This window comes from Argentina silus (assembly GCF_951799395.1).
Source record: "Argentina silus genome assembly, chromosome: 17".
Lineage (NCBI taxonomy): Eukaryota > Metazoa > Chordata > Actinopteri > Argentiniformes > Argentinidae > Argentina > Argentina silus.
Window position 1 is genome coordinate 7022338 of NC_139671.1, and position 23505 is coordinate 7045842.

The 23505-nt window shown below is 41.9% G+C and overlaps 3 protein-coding genes across 4 annotated transcripts; all 3 read left to right on the forward strand.

Annotated features, from left to right (window-relative positions):
* Positions 1-177: 177 nt before the first annotated feature.
* LOC310818285 (uncharacterized protein) lies at positions 178-3574 on the forward strand. 2 transcript variants are annotated; one of them, XM_083689156.1, is made up of 5 exons: positions 178-298; positions 1840-1939; positions 2034-2212; positions 2331-2445; positions 2582-3574. In XM_083689156.1, exons 1-5 carry the CDS (start codon positions 230-232, stop codon positions 2713-2715), a joined length of 597 nt encoding a protein of 198 aa, XP_083545282.1. In that variant the 5' UTR covers positions 178-229; the 3' UTR covers positions 2716-3574. The 2 variants fall into 2 exon arrangements, with proteins under 2 accessions (XP_083545282.1, XP_083545281.1); XM_083689155.1 differs by having other exon boundaries at positions 183-298; positions 1837-1939.
* A 757-nt stretch (positions 3575-4331) lies between these two features.
* laptm4a (lysosomal protein transmembrane 4 alpha) lies at positions 4332-11643 on the forward strand. The gene is made up of 7 exons (XM_083688286.1): positions 4332-4518; positions 6698-6818; positions 8482-8558; positions 9696-9818; positions 10057-10152; positions 10306-10404; positions 10741-11643. Exons 1-7 carry the CDS (start codon positions 4390-4392, stop codon positions 10813-10815), a joined length of 720 nt encoding a protein of 239 aa, XP_083544412.1. The 5' UTR covers positions 4332-4389; the 3' UTR covers positions 10816-11643.
* A 174-nt stretch (positions 11644-11817) lies between these two features.
* On the forward strand, positions 11818-20128 carry LOC310818050 (uncharacterized protein; the record flags this gene model as incomplete). The annotated part of the gene is made up of 7 exons (XM_083688808.1): positions 11818-11930; positions 13942-14033; positions 14872-15399; positions 16207-16785; positions 18595-18720; positions 19396-19508; positions 19988-20128. 7 exons carry the CDS (start codon positions 11818-11820, stop codon positions 20126-20128), a joined length of 1692 nt encoding a protein of 563 aa, XP_083544934.1.
* Between the last annotated feature and the right edge of the window lie 3377 nt (positions 20129-23505).

A 23505-nucleotide genomic window follows, 5' to 3' on the forward strand; every position in this document is an offset into this window, starting at 1 on the left:
CAAAACCGTTACGTGTTACAATTGCGTATGTGCATTGTGTGATGTTTATTTAAAAGTATTAAATCAAGACTTTTCTCTCCGTGTCGATCTGAACAGAGGGCGGGGCGATGGGACACTCGCCACAGGTAAGTTACAGATCTGCCAAAGCGTGACTCGCTACCAAACACCTGTGTGAGACGGAAGAGAAGCGGGTATCGATACAATTACACCATTGTTCAGACGAGGCAAAATGAGGACTCTACCGATAACCACTTTACTATATACTGTAGGCTTATGGGTACTTCCCATTATCACATCGGTAAGTCATTACATTTTCTCGGCATTAGAAATATTTTTCTGCCTTGGCGCTGACGCAATACATGTGCTTTGTACAAAGAGAATATTCTATCTTCTAGCAGCATGGGAGCTGGAGAAAATATGATTGTTGACATTTTGCGCTTACGTAGGCCTAGATGCCATAAAGTGTAGCCTTTGGTCAGCATTTGGCCTACAACTGATAATGCACATTACCTTATACGGACAGGATTTTAATCATTCAATTAATCAACCATGATTAGGTCAGTTTCTTTCAACGCCGTTAAAATCTGAAAGCTGTTCATTGACACCTTGTGCTGTAGTCCACCTTGTGCCTGTCTGTGTGATGTTGGGTTCAGATAAGTGTTTACAGTTGTCGACTGCACTCAAAGGTCACTTTATCCTTGCTTATTACTGGCAGGGAGAGAGACAGAGTGTGCACTTAAACACGTAATTCACGTATGCGTCCGTGCGTAAAGGAGGTGGACAGGAACTTATGATGAGAACAAATCTAGTAATGTGTGTGTATTGTCTTGAGTACATTTTTGGCCCATAAGACTTTAATTTGCTTGTGCATTATGTCAGAGATAATGTAATCTTTATTTTATCTGCTTAACAACCCACACTTTCTAAGTGAAAACTGATAACATTGAATTCTGTTTAGAAAAGTATCAACTCATGGAAGTAATTTGTATTCACAATATGTAGAATTATTTTGCTTTTTAGTTTCTATTTGATGTGTGATGTTGTCTTTGACACACCCAACAGAATAGTCAACATAACATAGATGATAGAGATTTATGGTGGGCGGATCAGGGAGTAGAATTTATGTTGGATTCAGTATCACCATATATATCTTTATTATTGCACCTCCATTAGACAGGTGCTCATTGTGAATATTATCTGCCTAGCAGAGGATGACATGGAAAATATTGTGGGTATGAAGCTGTCTATAGATCACATCGCCAACAGTCATTTCCTTATCACAGACAAAAGATCCTGTGTACTGTTATCACTACTCCCTTACTGGGTTAATCTGTAAGTGTTGTGACATTGGTGTTGCAGAATCCAGACACTCCAGACACTGCTTTTGTCTCTCAGGACTAAGCCTAACCCTTTCTAGAGGAAAGACATCCTGTTGCCAGTGCCTCATCCTGAGTCATTATTTGTTTGCCATGTTGTGTTGCGGGTGGGGGGGGGGGGGGAAATGCCCTCTGTTGGTGGGGTGACAAGTTGCTGGCGTAGCACTGGACTTTGGACCTATGACTCATTGGTTGACTCACAGTTCTTTATTTGGAGAATGTTGCTATAAGCTTTGCTTTTGTTGTCCCTCGTCTGACTTACTTGTCTCAAAAAGTGTTCCCGGAGAATTCAGAAACTACGCTTGTGAAAAAATGGCATAGTAGTAATAGATATAGTAATAATAATATTATCTTTGACTCTGTGACACTCCACGTACTGTAGAGAGGTACAAAGCCATAGTTATTGGCTTTTAGCAACATACTATCCAGTTACCCTCATTTTGCTTTTTTCCCATGTAAGCAGCACACTATAACTCCAGAGGAGCGGGACGGACCTGAATATGATCTAGAAGATTCTGGGTCTGGTTCAGGTTCAGGTTCAGGTTCAGGGGAGTGGTCAGAAGGTAATCTAGTTCAGCATATGTATGAGTGTTGGGTTTGTGTCATATTTCATTACAATCTGATGTCAAGAATGTTTAAAAAATTCCAACCCTTCAGAATCTAAAAGAAGCAGAAGTTTTTTGGATACTTACAATGGCCACGGCACAGTGAAGCTGACCACGATCTCAACATTTACAATGACAAGGAGTAAGGACGACTATATGCTCAATAGCATTGATGAAGCAGTTAAAACCATCCCAATTATAGACACCAGCGACATCAGGAATAAAGTCGGGGTAGGACTTTCTCCCTTGAGTCTTTCAGAGTTACTGAAACCTCTTCACCACGAGCAAAATATGTGTAAGAAGGCAAGCAGAAATTCTGTTTTATGTGTATCCCCACTGTTGTCTTTAGGATGATTCTGACCTGACCTTTGACATCAGACATGAGTCAGTAGATGACACAGGATCAGCCATAGGAAACGTGGCAAAGAGTAAGAGTCTTCTGGAGAACAAAGAAGCTCTTGCAGGTAAGCTCTCACCTTTAAAGTCATGCCAATCAGGCTATATATATTGTATGTTATTCATCCTATGTTTGAGGAAGAGATGCATAATTGCAGTTGTTCCGAAGTCCAATGTCCAATGGCTTCTTCTATCTCTATGCAGCTATTATTGCAGGAGGGGTGGTGGGACTGGCATTGGCTGCCTCACTGGCATCATTCCTGATCTACAGTATGAAGAAGAAAGACGTTGCAGGCTATACTCTGGGCCAGCAGAAGGCTTCCAATGAAGCATATTAGAAACCTACGAGAAAGGAGGTGTTTATTCTGTAACTTCTTCCTTCGAAGATGAACACATTATTTATAAACCCAAATCTTCCTATGCACAGAAGGAGTGGAGTTCATTCTTTGAAGTGCAAAAAGTTGCACATGTTTGGATCTATCCGTTTTATACAGAAAATCCCCATAAACACTTTAAGCCTTCGACATTGCTACGTAATGTCCTTCCTGGTCAGCGGTCTTTGTTTCCGCTACAATGTCTCAATTAGTGATGGTTTTTTTGTGCAAAGGTTTTTGTTCTCTATTGTGTTTTTTTGTCATGTGTAGGTCAGAACATGAATTATTGTATTTGTTAGAAATAATTATTGACTTCTGATCTTTTTCAAACAGAATACACCCCTCTCATGAGGATATTATGCTCCTCAAAATAATTGAACTGTGTCCAATATAGTTAATCGTCCAGTGTTACCTCTATTAAAGTCAAGTAATTAGAATAAAGTGTACCTTGTGGTCATTTGATTTCTCTATTTATTCATGAAATATGAGCAGAAATGAGTAGTGACCTCCCTTACACAACATTGTGTTGCAACTGTGTGGACAACGCACCTTATCACAGTCAGTCATAAGAGGTCTGGTCATATTCAATTATCACAGTGTTGAATCAGTGAGGTCATAAAAAGAACTGTAGGATTACCAAACTACTATCACCAAAAATCTGCCAAACAGACCTGATTATATATTTTTTTTGTCTTGCCTTGTTAATTATACATGAAATCATTTAGTTCAAGTTGAATTTTGCATACACAACACTGTCCTCAATTATGCTTGCAACCTATCAACTGTTGAGCTCACCTTCTAGCATTTCTGCTCTGATTTGTAATGTTCTGGTTTGGAAGTGTCTCATAATGAGTAGCCTATACTGTAGGCTACAATTGTCCAAAATAAAGCACACTGTCAATTGCCACTGCTCTAGTCACCTTATTTACTGGTGCTCTCCTGCCATCTAGAGGACAACAGCGGAATGCTTTTACAGAATGGATTTATTATCACACCATGATTCAATGGTTCAGTTTTACAGATCGAGTCAAGACATGAAGTAGTGGGGACACTGTACAGGATTCACCATTCAAGTATGATCAAAAACATGCACAAAAAGACTTCACCCAGGAATCCTTTACATTTAAATTATCTTTACTTTACCCTGTCATTCAGCAAAGGCTCTACTTTTGTTACATCGATTCTGCTATAAGAAATCAACTCTATTGAGCCCCCATTAGAGATTATGTGAGGGGGAAAAAAGCATTTTCATGCTCCAGTGGTTAGTGATTGTTTAGCGAAGTACAACTCCGATAAATTGAATGATCTGTGGGGAAGACATGAATCGCCATTTCTCTCCTTTGGATTGGATTAGTTTCGTGTTTAAAGAGAGGAAACTGGTTTATAGGAATTTCCTTATGAAATAAATTACCGTCGTCTGAGGACTTGCCACAGGGGACATTTCGTCAGTGTGAGCTGTGTGGGAGCTGATTGGTTGGACTCTCATCATACTTGCTCGAGTAATGGCTAACACGTCTGTCTGTCGAAACAGTTCATACGTTTGTGTTTTCTTTCAACACGCCAGTCAGGGTAGTGGGCGTTTCCATAATAGTGGTTGTTGTCGATGGTGGAGGCTTTCTTCATCGCACCGCTTTCCCGATGTTTCTCCCTACTTTAGAGGACGATATGCATCATTTTAAACCTAGTCGAGACAGACTGTACACCACAAGATGTTGCGGGTGTTGCCATGTCAGGACGGGAACCATCATTCTCGGCACTTGGTACATGGTACGTAAAAATGGTCGCCTTTTCTACTGTGGACTAGCTTCAGCTTCTTTAGCCTTTCGTTGCGGTCATGTTGCAGTACTCCCTCATTGCCACTGCACTGCACTGCACTTTGATACAGCCAGCTCGCTACTACTGTCGAGGTTAGGCCACCATGCCTAGGCACTTTGAGTCTTAAGTGATTTGTGTCATTTTGCACATTGTCAGCAAATGTATTAGTTTACTCGTCCCCTCCCCCTTGGCCTGTATGATCTAGCTACTTACTGCATCAAGACATACAAACTTACTGCATCAAGACCACATCTCAACATCACCCATCTACCTAACTAGCTAGTTATATCAATGTTCTTTACTTTAAGGTTAGCTAGCTAAATGAGCTAGATAACATCAGTCAGTCCGTATTCGTTAGATCAACTTGTTATTGGATACAATGTGTGTGTGCAATCCCCCTGTTTTCTCCTCCTCCAAGGACTAGTATTCCACGACACGGCCTTGCTGCACGCAAACCGTTGCAGTAGGACTGCAATTAGTGTAATCCCTTCAGGGTATCCCATGTTATGCAACAGCTGCTGTTGATGTCGGCCTTTCGTTTTAATATTCTACTGTGAAGTTAATCCTAATTTGGTATGTGTGTGTGTGTGTCTCTGTCTGCCTGCCTGCCTGCCTGTCTATCTGTGTCTAAGTGATCAAAGTGTCTGACTGACTTTGTATGAGTGTCTGTGTGGTGAGTCTGCATCTCTATATAATAGGTTTGTACAGTATCTCAAATTCAACATGCAATAGTCAGATATGCTCCTGAATGCTTGAGGCAGCACTGCTTCCCATAAAGCGTAGACTAATCTTTGTTTTTTTTTGCAAAAGAAATGTTACATTGCATTTCTTTGCAATGCAAATGCTACAGTACAGCACTGGGTTTGACTGTACCATACAGCTGGTACAGACTAGGCTGCCTTCTTTGCCATGCAGGTGTTTTTTCCGGAAACTGTGGTGCCCCCCTCCACCGGATTTAGACACACCACAGCTTTGTTGTGCTTCTCTATTTGACAAAAAATGCTGCTCAAAGTTCTCGACTGGCATTGTTTCATGCAAAGCCTTTTTCCGCTCCACTTGGGGCCCAGTCTCCTGACTGCACTGGGTCGTAAATATTAATTTCAAAATGGTTGTCTGAGGGGAATTTGATGGGATATTGCCGGCAGACTGAGCTGCATTCGTAATGGGGGTTTCATTATGTTGCCTACAATATTGGGACAAGGATGTCCCAAATCTCAATGGTACCATCTTAAGAATCAGTTGTTGAAGAAAGGTTTCTCGAAAATGATTGCTATTCAACCCAAGGTCCAAGAGAGTTGCACTGTCTGCTGGTTTCCAACTGGTAACTGATTTACTTCTTGTGGACATCAAGAGTTCGGTAATAGGCCTAAACCATAGCCTACAATCTTTGACAGACCTAATAAAATGTGTACAATGTGGTGTCAGGAAGCTATAGGCCTAGTCAGTACTTGGCAAGCAGCGTTCTCCCTCAAACAGGACACTAACACCTTTTGATTTAAGCCAGGAAATGCTTTTTCAACAGTTTTTGGATTTAGTCCAACTGGTTAAATCATAAACATCAGTCAACTTTCAAGTAAATCGGTTTGCATGTGTGTTGTGGCAGTGGATGCAAAGTTCACCCTAACAAGCCTTTTGAGGACACAGAGCAAGCAGACAGAATATTTCATGTTATATATATAATAATAATATATAATAATAATATTTCACCCTGCTGATGTCTAAGTATGCCTCACTACATTTTCTCTTTCTTTATTCTTTTATTCTTTATTCTTCTTCTTATTTCTTCGTGTGTGTGTGTGTGTGTGTGTGTGTCTCTCTCTCTCTCTCTGTACATTCACACCAACGAAGCAGCAGAAGATGAGTCATTTTCAATGTATTGTGTGACACCCGGAATAGGATCCAGCTCTATTTTATGCAAATGTTAGCAGAGGGAGAGAATGTCACGCTAGCTATCTGCTGGACTGGCTAACATCGAGAATTGTGTCTTCTGGAAGGAACACCTCAAAGTGGAGGCATGAGCGATGTCTCCAATTATAATTTGTGACCGTGACCGAATGTACAGTCCGTCTGCCGTGTTTACTGACCCTCACGGCCTCTCCTCATCCCTCCATCCCTCTCTCTACTTCTCCAGGTGGTGAACCTGTTGATGGGTATCCTGCTGACTGTGGCCGTGACCCACCCAGAGAACGTGCCCTGTGTCGACCTGCAGTACGAGGTCATCGAGCATTACTTTGCCTCGGACAGGATGTCTGGTGAATAATACTCCGACAAACTGTACTGGTTCCTTATCGCTGCCACTTGCTGGGCACATACACATACACACACATACACATATACACACACATACACATATATACACATATACATACACATACACACACATACATACACATACAAATACACACACAAACACACACATACATATACACACACACACATACACATACACATATACACACACATACACACACGCATTAGGTAGATATGCACATACTCTCACTCTCACAGTTACTCATACTCTCTCAAGGTTCCGCATTCAGAAGGCCTAACTCCCCCTCACCCAGCACTGATAAACGGAACCAAATGCCTGCCTCTAACCAACACTGAATGATTTAGCTAGCTAGAGCTCTTTGTGCAGGCCAAAACTCCTAAAAGCAGGGGTTGCGTAACCCAGAGATTTTAGTTTTCCTGGGCTCTTGCTTGCTGTTGTGTTTGGTTGGCTCATTTGCAGAAGGCCTCTACATTTCCCAGAAACTGTGACTCAGAAAGAGCTCGGCGCATTTGGCTGTTGTGGCAGAAACTGAACTCTCTCCACAGCGCGGCCTTGCCAAAAGACAGGGTTGTGTGCGCTATGCACAGGCCCTGTGGTACAATATCAGCATTCAGGGACTGATTGGGTACTAACGTGGCTTCATCAGTGACATTTCAGTCTTGTCTCCTTCCACTCAATGATCAGGGCCTGTTGAAGAAGGCTGTTGTTTACAGACGAAACAAGAGGGATTGAACCTCCCGGGCCCACAGTCTGATATCTCAGCAGTATCAAAGCACAGGGTGTGGAAGGAAATAACAAATAGCAAAAAGAAGATGTTGCTCCACCCTTATACTCTGCAACAGTCCAAATATTTCCCTCAACAAATGGCAAAGTTTCAATATGACACCTTTTTCAGTATGATGGATGTAGTGAAGGAATGCCCTGATGTTTTTCACTGTAATGTAGGATATTTCACACGTGCACAGAAATGTACACAGTTATATCCAGTTGGCAAATGCTACTGCTCAGAGTGTCCAGCCACATAAGTTGATGAACGTACAAAGCCTATAAAGACGACAGAAGGCCGAATCCTGCCCTGTTGTGGAAGAATTGGTCGCAGATTGTAGCGGCCACAAGTTACCATCTGACTCACGTGGAACGGCCTCCTGCACGCACATCAAGAGAGTGAATAATATATTGAAGCCTTTGAGGACCACATGCCTCTCTTCACTCAGTCAGTCGACCCGAGCACAGCAGGGTGCTTGTCAGAAGCACTCCGCTGACACGCGGGGGAAGATGCAGACGGCAGGCCTTTTAATTAGCCCTGCCTGGGTTTCTGTGCGTGGTTGCTGATGCCTGAGTGACTGAGTGTGAGACGCTGAGGGCTCCCCAGAGCAGGCCATTATAAGAGAGTTGAGAGAGCGCCCTGGAGACGCTCCAGTTACACACAAATCAATCCCGCCTTTCCGAGGCTCAACACCCCTCTGACAGCTAAATGCTCTCTTTGTGGCCACTGCAGGATGCAGCCAGCTATGTGCCGCTGAATTCGATTTGTTCAGGTTATTCAGTTACTGTAAATAATAGCTGAAAACATTTCTGGCTATAGTGTGTTGACCTCACCTGTATGTTTATATTAACGATCTCTCTTCTTTGTATGCTCATAGAGAACGCCTGCGTGGGGTTTGCCATCTCTCTGCTGATGCTCACTATCAGTGCCATGATGGTGTATGGAGCCATTACTGTAAGTTGTGTGTGTGTGTCTTGTGTGTGTGCCTTGTGTGTGTGCTCATCCACATTCTGTCCACAATGGAATTTGTGACCGTTAGATATTCTTAGAAGTCACTCCTCAACATATTTGCTCAGAGTGAAGAAAGAAAACCCATGATCCTTCATCCTGGCTGCTGTTGTTTGTGATGCAAATGTGTGCGCAAAAATACACACGCATGAAAAGCCTTGCCTCCATACTGTCTAATATTAGCCCATTTCTTGCTGCTATTCTGAACCATGCATGCAAAATAAAGTTATTTGTGACAGGGAAGCTGATGACAATTACCACAGGAGGAGTGGAATTTAAAGACTGTGTTGTCATCTCACTACAGCCAGGTAGATGACAGTCCCGACACCTCCTGCGTTCGTGTCTGAAATGACGTGTCGTGTCGTGTCTTGTTGCATTTTTTTAGCACTGAACAGATTCATTGCATGCAACCTCCCAACGTGTGCGTTCTGCTGGCCCGAACAGGGTGTGAGGGAGGTGAGGGGATGGTACTTAGTGTTTGTGGTCTGATGTTATCATCTTTACCTCACAGGCCTGCCTGATGGCATCAGCAGTGACAGGTTTGATTGCTATGTGACGTGGACCCGAATATAGCTGCTAGTTCCAATGGCAAAGCACAGCTAACGCATGACATCTCGCTGCAAGGCCTGACACACAGAGTACGTGTCAGCAGTCCTATGTACAAAGTGTTATGCCTCAGCTGTGAGTACGTGCTCTTAGGTAACCCTTGTAGATGCCCTGTATTCAGTACACCATGACAGCTGTTGCTGTAGCTCCTGCTAAAACACCTCCATAATGCTGATCCATAGCTAAAATGTAGATGCTCATTGACTTGATCCCTGTAAGCTATGTGGCATCCCCAACATTGCTTCGTGCCCAAGATTATATTTAGCTTTTGCCAGATCACATAATGCAACTTCCTGTACATGAGAACATTGTGTTTCCCATATATATCTGTGTATTTGACAAGAAACCCTGACAAAAACTCTGAAATCACACAATACCGTTGATAAAAGTGATTCACATAAAACAAAAGATCCACATGGTAGATGATCAACAGGGATTTACTATTGTTAGTGATTTTAGTTGTTTTCCCTCCACTAGCATCGAGACGGTTGGCTCATCCCGTTTTTCTGCTACCAGCTCTTTGACTTTGCCCTGAGCTGCCTGGTGGCCATCAGCTCCCTCACCTACCTGCCCAGGATCAAGGACTACCTGGACCAGCTGGTGGGTCCGCTCCCCTCACAATGATGGCAGAGTGTTGCACATCTGTTTTAGAACTGGGACCACTTCGTTACATCACATTTGAATTTGTAAAATGAAACTGAGAAATGCAAAGGGATTGGATAATTGGATGTGAAATGGAACTTAGCCTGATGTGTATTTTAGTTCTGTTGTTGCTGTTGTTTTTGTCTCTTTCTATTTTGTTGTACATGCTGACGGTTTCCTTTTCCTCTCCCTTCAGCCAGACTTCCCTTACAAGGACAACCTGCTGTCTCTGGACTCCAGCTGCCTCCTGCTCTTTGTTCTTGTCTTCTTTGCCTTCCTCATCATTTTGAAGGTGAAGCACTGATCCTTATGTCATGTCGAATCAGGTGTGTCTGTGCTAGGGTGGGATACACACCTGCAAACTCTGTGGCCCTTTAGGACTCAGGAGTGAGCAACTTTGGTTTATGTGAAACTATCGACTAAATATTGCTCCTCTATTTTTCAGTCTTACCTGATCAACTGTGTGTGGAATTGCTACAAGTACATCAACAACAGGAACCTGCCAGAGATTGCCATCTACCCCGCCTTTGAGGCCCCTCCTCAGGTATGCACCTTTATCTCTAAGCTGAGAGAACAGGGCAGGGTAGAATCCAGCAGATAATGGGGTCACTGGTACATTTCCAGTGAACTCATTGGTACAGAGTTCCTGTACATTCAGTACCGATGTACAGCCAGAAGGTGGCATACCTCTCATATGGGTATGCAGGTATGCAGCCCGCTCTCTCTTCTCTGTAGATTGTTTCTGTCAAAGATATATTGCAATATAGGTCACAATTAGATATTTTGGATGGAGTCCCTCTCTTAAGTGCCCTAACTCTTGAGATTATTATTTTTTTTTTAATATAATTTGTTGAATTCTCCTTCTCTCTCTCTCCTTTAGTACATCCTGCCAACCTACGAAATGGCGATGAAAATGCCAGAGAAGGAGCCCCCTCCCCCCTACATGCCAGCTTGAGCCCGCCTTCCTAACACGGTTCCCTACCTTCTTTCTCCCCCCACTGTGTGTGTGTGTGGCCACCCACAACTTGTCGTTTTGACCCTGCCATACATTACTACAGAGATGATACTCTTTTAAAGTCCCTGTAACATTCTAACCCACCCCCATATCTTGTAGGTAAGAGAAAGAAGGGAGGACGGGCAGATGCAGTTCTGTCTTTGGACGAGTGTAATGTATAAAGCAATGAAAGTTTTCTGACTTTTTTTTTTCTTTTTTTCCCCCTGCCTTTTTGATGTCTTAGTAAAAGGGATATTGTGAAATTACCATCGCTTGAATGCGTGTCATCAGTCCATTGTTAGAAACACCATCCTCTCCTTATATTTATGAGTGAAATTTTATAGGAAACCTTAAGACAATCCACTTATGATAACTCTTCTCTTATTGTTGAAATTTGTGTTTTTGTGTGTGAAATCTAGATTTTATTCCATCTAAGAGTTTGATGGGGACGTTTGTAGCACTTGATCTCTCCCTTTTATTTATTTAGCCTTGACGTCCATCCACCTGTATGTATGTGTTCATCTCCGCTGCCTCCTTTGTGATCTTGCGTTGCTTTAGCTAAGCTAGTGAATTGTGTGTCAGCTAAGAGAGACCTGGAGCGGCAGCGCTCATGGAGAGAGTGATGAGGCACCTCTCTGCTGAAGTGGCTCACCTGGAACCTGGAGGGAACAGCTAGCGTTGTGAACACCAGTGGATGCATGCTACTATTTCTTTCTTCCTTTCTTTACTTTTCATATGTGTTTTGATTCTTGTGGGAAACAAATGGCTTCAATAAACGTTTTAAAAACATTCGTTTCCATCACCTGATTGAGCGGTGGTCATAAACTGGGCCATCTGTCTGTCATTTAAAGAGATGGTTTCAGTATTTGTTCTTTTATGAATTTATTTGACCTTTATTTATTTATACAGGGGAAAACACACTGAGACCAAGGTGTCTTTTGCAGGTGCACCCTGTCATCCCCGATGAGGAAAAACCTGGGGATTGACACTCTCGGCCACCTGCCTGGTTTTCTTCTTGTTACCTGCGACCACCAGTTTGGGGACTGGTCCAGCAAGCTCCCCTACAGCAAGGAGCTGTAGGAGGTATGCTGTCTCAGCTGGTCCTGTAGGAGGTATGCTGTCTCAGCTGGTCCTGTAGGAGGTATGCTGTCTCAGCTGGTCCTGTAGGAGGTATGCTGTCTCAGCTGGTCCTGTAGGAGGTATGCTGTCTCAGCTGGTCCTGTAGGAGGTATGCTGCCTCAAGTATACCATCGTCTCTCACTTTCACCTCCTCCATGAGGTGGAGGATGTCTGCCTGTAATTCGACGGGCCAGTTACGTCCTTCACACACCAAAGGTTCCTCTGACTTTAAACTGGAGTCTCCCTTCATAGATATTAAAAACATTTTACATACGCCACATTTTAAAGTAACTATGTCTTCCGACTTCCAATTTGTGAGAGAGAGGAACGGCTCCCCTACTGAAGACTCCTCAATGTCCACTGAAGGGGAATTACAGTGCCTTGGGAAAGTATTCAGACCCCTTCACTTTTTCCACATTGTCTTGTGTTATAAACTCAATTTAAAATGGATTAAATTAAAATAATTTGCCATCAATCCACACACAATACCCCAGAATGACAGGAATGACCTGCAGGGCAGGTTCTTGACTGAATCGAATGAGATCACAGAATCTTTAGCCTATGAAGGGAAATCCAGATGTAGGAAAATAAACTCTCTTTAAATCTATCCATCCTAACCATTGTCAATTAACATGACCGGTGTCAATATGTCTTCACTTATCAGATAGAGTTTCCTCTTTTGAAATTGTGGTTTTGAGATGTATCAAACGCAAAACATAATTGATGATGCCTTACTTATGTCTTCACATTCCAAGTATTTTCAAAAATCATTTACTCATGATATTAGTAACCGTAAGAGTCATAATGAAACTGCATTGGGCGACTAAGTGTCATAAGTGTAAGCCACTGTCATTGTTATTTTCCAATAATTTTCATTTGATTTCTCTTAAAAACATTATTTCTGTTAGATCGGGAACACTACTGTATCTGACAGGAAAACACATTGACAGGATACCTGATCTCAGATTATAGTTGACAGATGGCATCAGGATTAAAGAAGAGCTCTCTCATATAAAAGCAAAACGTAATGTATCCCAGGAATAAAGAGTGTTTCGTAGAACATTGTTTCAGGGGATCTGGTATGTAGCTTTTCCTTTTAATGGCTTGGAAGCTGTCTTAATCCCACATTTCCCAATTTGTGAAAAATGTCCATAATCCTATAATCAGGTGGTAAAGGCCCGGCCATACAGGAAGGCCTTGAAAAACCTCTGAATTATGTGCGTCATTAGCGATAAAATGATTAGAAATTATTATAATAATACTAGCCTACAGCTTTATAGTGTATTACGTAGGCCTACTTTACGTCAATACGAATCATTTGCATATGTGGTAACCCTTTGAATATTGCGCCATCTCGTGTCAAGGGAAGATACGGGATTCATTTCTGATCACTTGGAGAGATTTGGGTACCATCGACGCGCATGCAGCTGCTGAGAATTTAAAAATGTTCAAAGACATTTTTGTGTTCAAAATATTTAGGCCTACTTATTCTTGAATTAATTCAACACATTTATTAATTAAGGCTAAAGGCCGACAAAACCTTGAATTTGACAACATTTCAGATGAGACGCTCGCACACACGAATAATTAATTGACACATTTGCAGGTTTTAAACGTGTGTTTGTTTCTTCTAGATCTTCAACCTCTCCATGTTCCGAAAGATTGTGTGTGTGTGTGTATGTGTGTGTGTGTGTGTGTGTGTGTGTGTGTGTGTGTGTGTGTGTGTGTGTGTGTGTGTGTGTGCGTGTGTGCGTCTCATCTGGATTGGACAAGAATTTTACACGTGCTTTGGTCAGTGGTGCTCAAATTTGCCCTCAAGGTCCCTTTCGGGAATGAGTTTCACTCTTGTGGAGACGGACGTGAGAAGAACTTTAGCTTTAACTTTAACTTTAGCACAATGAAGTTCTTATTCCGGAGTCTCGTCTATTGCTTCTTCCTCTTGGTGTCCAATGTATGCGCAACCTACAGGAATGGATTCGATCCACAGCAGATTTCGGCTCAAAGTTACGCGCAAAGCAGAAATGTTGCCCGGCCACCACAGAGAACGTTGGCTCCTTCACGTAAGTTTACATAAAAAGGTGTCGATCCCCGTTCAGCTTTCTATTCGTATTTTGCCTCATAACAACCACAACTGAATTGTCTAGCACTTGTTTAGCCACATTTCGTGCATGTATGAAAGTAACTTCAGAAATTAAATTATGGGTCTATAGATTATCATTATCTGATAATAGCACTATAATAGCACATAGTCCTAATTATTTCGGAGTAAATAAAGACTGAACTATTCCAGTAACAGATGCACAGTGTACATTTGGTTTTACTATAGGACATTCCTTAGTCTATTTGATATTTGGAAATGCTCAGTAATTGTTTACAAATGTTGGATCATCTTTATTGATGTGCAGCCCCCAAGTCCTAAATAAGGCATAGAATAACATATCAATTTTAGATAAATCTTTTTTTAATGTAAACACAACATTTTAGAACTGTCAGTCAAATTGTATTTGATTATGCTATTTCTATTGTTGGCCAAACAATTAAACTAATGTTGACTATAACCTTATTGTGTAACACAACTTATTCCATGAAACTTCCATGGTACAACAATACAACATGCATGGAAGTCATTCACAACTTACAGTAATAGCGTTTCACAAGTGCCATATTCTTACAACTTGTTCGAAACGAGCCAAGCGGCTACCAGCTGAAATGTCTCCCATGCTTCAACTAATAAGTATTCTCTGCTGGTAAAGAAGGCAGTTCATTCTCACATAAACACCACACATAAAACCATAATATAACTATATCATACAGGTTACTGACTCACATCTTTCCCATTCGCTGACTTCAACTTACTAATTTGCTCTATCGCTTCTCCTCCTTTCTGGTGGCCCAAAGTACACGGCAATGATTACAGGTATAGAGGCTATCACTACCACCACCAGCCACCGCGGATCCCACCACCGGTGGTTTACCATCGACCCGTCCCTCTATATCCACCCGTGGCTTACCACAGACCCTCTGCCCCCTCGCCACCTGTGGCTTATCATCACCGATTCAAAGGGCCAGTGCCACCGCTGGTGTACAACCACCTACACAAAGACCCTTCTCCACCAATAGTCCACCACCAGTTTAAAGGTCCATTCCCACCGGTGAGCTATCACAAATTCAAAGGCCCATGCACTCCAATGGTTCACCCCAAACCTACAGTGCCAACTACACCTGTGGTATACCTACCCACTGTACTTCCAACTCTACCAGTGACCACCTTGCCACCAGTGATGACCACCTTGCCACCAGTGACGACCACCTTGCCGCTGGTTGTGACCACCTTGCCACCGGTGGTGACCACCACTCCCCTACCGCCGACGCTACCGGTCAGTACCCAAAGCGGCATCACCACCACCGTCAGTGCTGTGGAGAAAGGTAGAATATTCTGCAGCCAGGTTTTTCTTCCAATCCAACCATTCAAACCCTTCAAACCATTTTCCAGGTCAGCTCTCTCTTTATTTTACAAGTGATATACATACAGGCCTACTAAGAGTCGGTCACATAGCCTGGACACAAAATAAGTCACTACAAATCTTTTAAAAGTCACATGTTATGTTATTTAAAATGTAATGATGACAAAATTGGGCTCTATTTAATCAAAACTCACAAATAATGTTCACAGTTTGACAAAACAATGAACCAAACTGCATATTGATTTATACATGCTCTCTCGCTGTACTAGAATATAATATTATTTATATTACTTATCCCCTAAAACTGGTTTCCAGTTTAATAGGGCTCCAATTCAAATCTTTTCAAGAAGGGCACCAGGAACGGTATGAAATGCCAAGTGTCTCTGCTGAACTATTCATATTGGAAGTTCATTGGTCAGTGAAAGAATACAGTACTATATGTCTCAATTTCAGGCATATTATACTGTAGTAACTAACCTCTAAACACTCTGTCTTACCTTCATAACCACTGAAATTCTACACAATTCATGGCCTTCTGAGCCCCACTTTCTCATCCTTTGACTCTCTAGGAACCCAGAGTTGTACATTCCCCCACATAATGTTCAATGGTTTCCTTTTTGTTTAACTTTATTGTTTAACTCTGCCTCATGGAACTAATATACATGAATGTGTGTTTTCTGTCAACAAACTATGTGTGCATCAATGGTATGTATGAAAAACTGGGTATATCAGCTTGTTAATGGCTGCAATGCTTCTGGTTGGCCACCAGGAACAACAGACTCTCAGTGCATTAGCCGTCCCATGGACCTGGTGTTCATCATTGACAGCTCCCGCAGCGTGCGCCCCGGCGAGTTTGAGAAGGTCAAGATCTTCTTAGCTGACATGGTGGACACCCTGGATGTGGGACCGGATGCCACCCATGTGGCTGTGGTCAACTACGCCAGCACTGTGAAGATCGAGTTCCTGCTCCAATCCCACCTCAACAAGCAAGACATGAAGCAGGCTATCACTCGCATTGAGCCCCTGGCAGCAGGCACCATGACCGGCCTGGCCATCAAGACAGCCATGAATGAGGCCTTCACTGAGCAGTCGGGTGCACGGCCACCCTCCAAGAACATTGCCAAGGTAGCCATCATTGTGACAGACGGGAGGCCTCAGGACCAGGTGGAGGAGGTCTCTGCGGCTGCCCGTGGGTCAGGCATCGAGATCTATGCTGTTGGGGTGGACCGGGCCGACATGCGCTCCTTGCAGCAGATGGCCAGCAACCCTCTGGATGATCACGTCTTCTACGTTGAGACCTATGGCGTCATTGAGAAGCTCACCTCCAAGTTTCGGGAGACCCTGTGCGGTAGGACTGAACTGGGTGGAGGAGAACAGGCTTCTTAGCTTTAGTCCTAGAGTGTGTAGGACACACTTACAGCCTACTAGTCTGATGGAACCAACCTGATCGCTACATTCACCATTCTGGTTCACTTCGCATATCAGTCTGACATTCTTCCTCATTGAAACCGGTTGAGTCTAGAGGCGTGGCTTAAAACATTTCCAGCGATTGCATCAATCTTCAAACAAGTCTACAGTAAACATGTTGTCCCCAACAAATGATGTAGTGAATTGGTACTATAGCATCCCCCTCAGGCCAATCAGTGTAATTTTGTAAATACCAGATCTCTATGGCAAGGCGCATCATTCATCCAAGTTTGGTCAAAATTGTCCCAGTGGTGTCTGAGATATATTGAAAATAACACACTAACGGACGGAGACGGATCCAGTTTCCTCCCTGATTTCATCGTGGGGGACAACAATCAGAAAACCGAACCAAAACACCAAACCACCTCCATAGTTCTCCAAGGGCTTGTGTTTTTCCAGACGGATGTGTGAAGTGAAACAGAATGTGACCTACCTGTATATGATCAGGCTGGTTCTACCAGACTAACAGTCTCCAGGGGTTAATTTCAACATCTTTGCTACCCCTTAACACTATTGTGTTCATTTAAAATCTTTCATTGGCAAATTACATGATCCATCTGGTTATTTAAGAGTGAAGTACACAGTGACCAAAGCTAAAAATTATATTGCAACCCCACATGGACTGCAGGTGTATAAGATACACTGGGACCAGAGGCACCTGAGGGATTACATGGTAAAAGGGCTTGCCATAGATTTCAACCCAAAATAAGTATTTTGGCCGATTGGTTTAAGCCATGCTTCACAAATGATGTCAACATAAATCAGGCCATTCATCGTATTGAGTTATAGACAGATCGGTCCTTTAACAAGTGCAATGTGATTGAGGGGTAACTATGGCCGACTGATAAAAAATCAGAGCATCGTCATAAAGAGATTGATTTGAATCTGTCAATCCCACTGCTTTGCTTGACATTATCAGATATTTTAAAGCTTTTTTTCAATTCTATATCTTCATGAAATCTTCATGAAGTGTTAGTCCGTTTTTCTTCTAATATTCAATTGTTTTTAATATTTGTAAATTGTAATATTGTTTAGTTACTGCCACAGCTTCATGCTCTGTGTCAAGTTGTCAATTATTATTGGGGAAATAGTTTATCTGTGTTTTCAAAGACGCAGTGAACGTACCCTCTATGTTTGCAAAGGACCTTGTCTGAATTATGTTGAAGGTGTATGATCGAGCAGCTTCCCAGTCACATTATTATGATGTGAAAAGGCAGTGTCTTGCTGGCACCATGTCAATAGTTATTATTGATATACTTGCAAACATCTTTTTGAAGCTTGCAAATACTGCTGTTTAAACTCAGACAATACAAGTGTCGTTTGTATCTACAATTTCATCAAACATGACTATGGCAATATATTACAGAAATATGTTATTGTACAGGAGTTCATTTTGTTATGTTATCTACACTTTGAAATTAGGTTCAATCAAATTGCCATCTACGGTTACAACAGTATATGATTGCAAATTTCCAACAACACTATTAACAGATAGTTGGGTAAGTATGTTTTATAAATGTATGTCTGTTATGTTATTCTTAGTGCAAACTAAGGTGCCGTTTGATAGGCAGAATGCTTACACACACCTAACAGGCCCAGATGCCAGCCGATGAAATTGTACTAATGCTGCTAGCTTGACAGCTCCACCTTAACCCCACCTTAACCCCACCTTAACCCCGGCTTATTCCAGGTCTGGACCCCTGTGCCATGGGACACGACTGCGAGCACATATGTGTCAACAGCATCTCCTCCTTTTACTGCAAGTGCCGGAAGGGCTATATCATGAACGCCGACAAGAAAACATGTTCCCTGAAACGTAAGATCTGTAGGCTACTGTGGTTATGATGATGTTGAGTTATCTGTCCAATGTATTAGAAATATTCCCCCTTGATATTAGTGGGATGGTGACCTGCGTGCATTGTGAATATAGTGAAGATTCCTAAAACGTTTGCTTCTAGGCAGGACATTAACGGCAAGGCAAGGCTTCTTTCAGCTCTAAATCCAACTGGTGCTCAATCAATTTCTTCTTGATTCACCATTGGTGTTCCATTTGCCGGACAATTTGGAACACTCGCAGAGTTGCTTCAACGTTACTACAACTGCTGGCCATGCAAATGGAACAAACCTCACTCTGTGTTCCATTTGTCAGAGAATCCAAGTGAAAAGGGAAGGTTTGTGGGGATTCTACTCACCCAAGAGCAAGACTAGAATAGGTAAGGGATGTGTTTCTGGGTGGTCTCCTAATGTCAAAGAGGATTAGCTGAGCCAAGCAACTCTATATCCTGGTCTGCAAAGGTAAAGTGCAGAAAGTTGCAAGCCCAGAAAGGGTTTGGGATTTTGTATGTTTTACTATGCTTTTTACAGTCATATGAACAGAAGAGTATACCAAGATGAGCTGAGAGTTATTGGGTGGTGGGGGCTTCTGTGTGTTTATGCCTATGTGTATAATCTGTAATACTAATGTGAAATCTTGCTCCTTTCTGACATGAAGAGGTAAAGGCGGAGGTGGTGGTTCAGGACCCCTGTACGTGTGAGGCCAGGCTGGCCTTCCAGAGGCAGACACTGGCTGCCTTCCAAGATCTCACTGCCAGACATATCCTTTCAGTTGATTTACACAGTTGGAAACAATAATACCATCACAACCCTCCCTCACGGTACAGCATGTGAAGACTTGGCCACTGGTACGCCTATATAAACTAAGTAATGTATCATTCTGAGCGCCTTTTGATGGAATGGGTTGAAATACACCTGAACCTTGAAATTATTTTTGAATTCGTATATATGCTGTTTTCTGGTATGTCAACTGGATAAATTGTCGAAATAGCAAAATAACATAACTGGTTTTTGCCCATTTCAATAACCTTGTTACTAATAATTGTTAAGCTTATTCCGAATGATCTACCATGGAGAAGAAAAACCTTGACTGTTCTCACTAGCCGACATCACAGGGAGAGTTGAACAGATTGAGAACATGATGGGTCATGTCTAAGGGAGGATTCAGCGGTGAGTATTGACAGTTTCCTAAATGGATGATTGGACTCTCCCACCCCTGAGATTGACCTCTGTTTATCTAACCCCTGCAGGGTCAACCAACCATTGATGCATTTCAGCGAGCACACAGACCACTGCAACACAAGCATGAAATCTTCTCCTCCGTCACCCAACCAACAGATTTTGACAAGCGACCATGCGGAGCATCTGATGGGCACAACTTCACCAGCTAGAGTGAAACAACTGTATTCTATGACACATCATCAAGCAGACACAGGGCTGGATCTCATGGTCACATGTCTTTTGACTATGAGGACACCATTCAGGCTCGGAGCATCAGCATCTGGTATATGGGCATCACGTTTCCACAAAGAAGCTGTCAGGGGTCAGTGGCCACCACTTGGCCAATAACTTTAGTCTGAAGGTAATATATTGTTTTTTTGTTGTTTTAAAAGGTGGTCTCAATTAGATTTGATTGAAATCAATTGTTTTTTTTTATATATTCTCTTTTTCTGGTTGGCTAGCTGGTATGTAAGCTTTTTGTATTATTATACTATGTATTAGGCAGTGTCAAAATGTCAAATGCTATTATGTGGGGAATTACACGCCCTTGTGTGTTGTATGCATCATGATATGAAAATTATAATGTTTGTATGGAAAGTGTATAAATGTATGTGATAATAAAACGGCAAGCAGGAGAGGAGTCTGTTCTGCACAGTGCCTTTATTAACCAACATGGATATGAATGAATTAATGTTTCTGGGAAAAAACTATAATATCCCAAATAATTAGAGACAAATATCTCTGAATGAGCCTATATTTAAAATAGAATAACCGATCCAACACTAAAACTGTTCCATACTGTACAGTACTCAGTATGGTGATGACATTTTCTATACATATTACAAATTCTGTACATGTACAGTACATTCTGTAAATGTAGATACTGTACAAAAGCAGCACTATTAGACTCTAGCTCTGAGATTCTGTGTCAATATAGAAAGGCAAATATGTAGGTCTAGCCTTGAAATTTCTGTTAACACCATGTTAAAACGTAATCTAGACTATACAGAAACAGTGAAACCTTTCAGAAACCAATTGCATGTGAAGGAGAAGAAGGATCCCTCTATGTCAAATACTGTTGTTCATAAACCCACCTATACAGGTTTTATCCATAAGAATTTACAATTTAATAGTTCCTGTTATATCCCATACTGCATCCACAATTGGCAAGCATCCAAAAAACTCCAATGGACTAATTAAGCCATATTGTACTCACCAAAATAACTTACTTCAATCACCTCTGTATAACTGGGTTACACAACATTATTTTTCCACCTTCATCATTGCCCTAACCTTAACCCTTCAGAATTAGTGTTTGTTCATTTGTCTGAAACACCCGAGAGGACTGTTATTCTGGCTGCTATGTCTGTGTGAGGTACTCTGTCAACATTTAAACATTTACCTCAAGTCTGCTCTGGCTCCTTTTACCGGCCAGCTGTTTTCTGTTTATTTGCTATTTCAGTGGCTACATGGGATATAACACGTGTCTCTGTCAACTTCCCAACCTCAAATTGTTTGATAGTTGGTGATTCCAATGGAACATTTTGCGTGAAATCGAATGTTCTGATGTAGTCAGTCCTGGATGGTCCTGCAGTGGCCTTGAGTCTCTTAAAAATATTGGGGAATCAACAATATGACACCCCTAAAATATACTATATAGGACCCATACACACCAAAAATTCTGCAAAATCCTGACTCACCTAAACACAGCAAAAAGTGCAATTAAGTTATCACAAATATCAAACATGGCAAGTATTATATTTTATTTTCCTATTTCACTTTGTATTCAACACTAAGTGTTGCTGATTTGGCCTGTTGTCATTCTACAAGTGTAAAAGCCGCTGGAAAAACCTCTGCTGCTGGTTGTCAGTAGGTGGATTTGTAGTGCGGTTTCTAGGGGTTATGGACTGATTGATGTCTGCCCTGTTTCTGCCAGACCAAAGTGGACTTTGACACTCAGTGTTAATTCTCACAGCAAACAACAATATTTGGGGCCCTGGAAAAAACCCCAGCTAGTTCCTGGGTCTTCCACCCCAAACACACCCCGTTTCCTTGAGTGTAAAGGCCAACCTACCAGGAGCAAAATAAACGTTTTCAGTCTTAAAAAAGCGAGGCATTGACAGGCGAGGCATTGACATATACATATTTGAAATCAAACATATGTCAGTCAGATATAACTGTTTGTTTCCTGTGTTATTTACATTGTGCTCTGTGTGTCAGATGTGTCTATCAGAAAAATGTATGTCTGCAGTCTACTCAACAAGCAGGCCCCCAATACAAAGATGAAGGTATAACAATTGGTAGCTGTTTTTCAGAGGCCTCATGCCAGTCTGTTTTCGAGGCTAGTTGAGCCTTGTGATGTAACCAACTGCAACAAGAACCCATTTCAGGCCATCACAGTGTGTCATTGTGCACCATTGTATGTTATTCCTGCATCTGCCTACAACTGTGCTAACAGACACCGCCGTCAGCCAGTGCCCCAGTGCCTCTTCCTCTGTGTGAAAGTTCTGTCTTTGATCTGCCTGAACCCGACCACACACTAGGTTGGAGGTAAATGGGGCATAAAGGAAGTGTCTACTGAATAGCCCATAGTTTTACAAGCAGGACGCATGACCTGTTCACCTTAGAGATCATTCAGCGAATTTCTCACATAGGAGTCAAAGGTTATATCTTGAACATTTTGCTTGGTGTATTTTTTGTGTGAGTGCCCTGTCCTATGTCTCTTGAGTTGCCAGTTGAATCAATAGGCCCTCTTACAAATGGTAAACATTGTACATTTGTAGTTGACTTACATCTGAATACCAACTGTTTAAATGTTCTCAAGATGTAATTAATACCCTCTAGTGAATTATGATTTGATTGCTCCATTTAAATAGGTCTATTGTCTACTGTCTACTGTCATATTTATCATATTAAATGGCAATCAAAGATTACAAATGACATCATTGATGAACAAATTGAAGAAATAAAATGTGGAGAAATAAGTAAGGTCTACTCTGCCCATGCAGTCTTTACTAAAAATGTTTGGATTCAAATGTCGTCAGTTAACAGCCATCTCTCAGTGCATGTCTGAAGGTCCATACTGCCTACATACTAAAAGTACTATCCATACTACATACTATTTTGAGCCTACTGTTTAGTCAAATGTATTCAGTAAGCGACACATTTCAACATATTGATCCACACCTCATTCATACGGAGAAACCTCCATCTGTAGCTCAACCATGTTGTTTAGGGTAATTGTTCAATTTCGCTGCTGGCCGCCTCCCAATTGTGGGATTAAAATCGGAAATTACTTTCTGTATAGTGTGCAGTGAAATCATGCTAAATGGAAAGGCAAATCTAGTATCACATACTGCCATTTTATAAATACTCAATTTCGGTAAATTCCGCATAGGCTACTGCAAAACTTTCTAATCTTGCATACTGAAAACGCCTACCCTAGGTCGCAGCTGAAGTTACGTAACTAACGTAAACACGCACAAAGTGTTGATTGGATGTTCACGAATGTCGTCACTTCCTAAAACACTGTCTGCTGCTGAGGAAA

What these genes read in the sequence shown, in the direction of transcription:
- laptm4a (XM_083688286.1), top strand. Translation starts at nt 4,390, where the DNA reads ATGTTTCTCCCTACTTTAGAGGACGATATGCATCATTTTAAACCTAGT. An exon ending in CCTTCCTCATCATTTTGAAG is followed by an intron (nt 10,153 to 10,305) that starts GTGAAGCACTGA and finishes TCTATTTTTCAG; the next exon opens with TCTTACCTGATCAACTGTGT. An exon ending in CCTTTGAGGCCCCTCCTCAG is followed by an intron (nt 10,405 to 10,740) that starts GTATGCACCTTT and finishes TCTCTCCTTTAG; the next exon opens with TACATCCTGCCAACCTACGA.
- LOC310818285 (XM_083689155.1), top strand. Translation starts at nt 230, where the DNA reads ATGAGGACTCTACCGATAACCACTTTACTATATACTGTAGGCTTATGG. An exon ending in TTCAGGGGAGTGGTCAGAAG is followed by an intron (nt 1,940 to 2,033) that starts GTAATCTAGTTC and finishes CCAACCCTTCAG; the next exon opens with AATCTAAAAGAAGCAGAAGT. An exon ending in GAACAAAGAAGCTCTTGCAG is followed by an intron (nt 2,446 to 2,581) that starts GTAAGCTCTCAC and finishes ATCTCTATGCAG; the next exon opens with CTATTATTGCAGGAGGGGTG.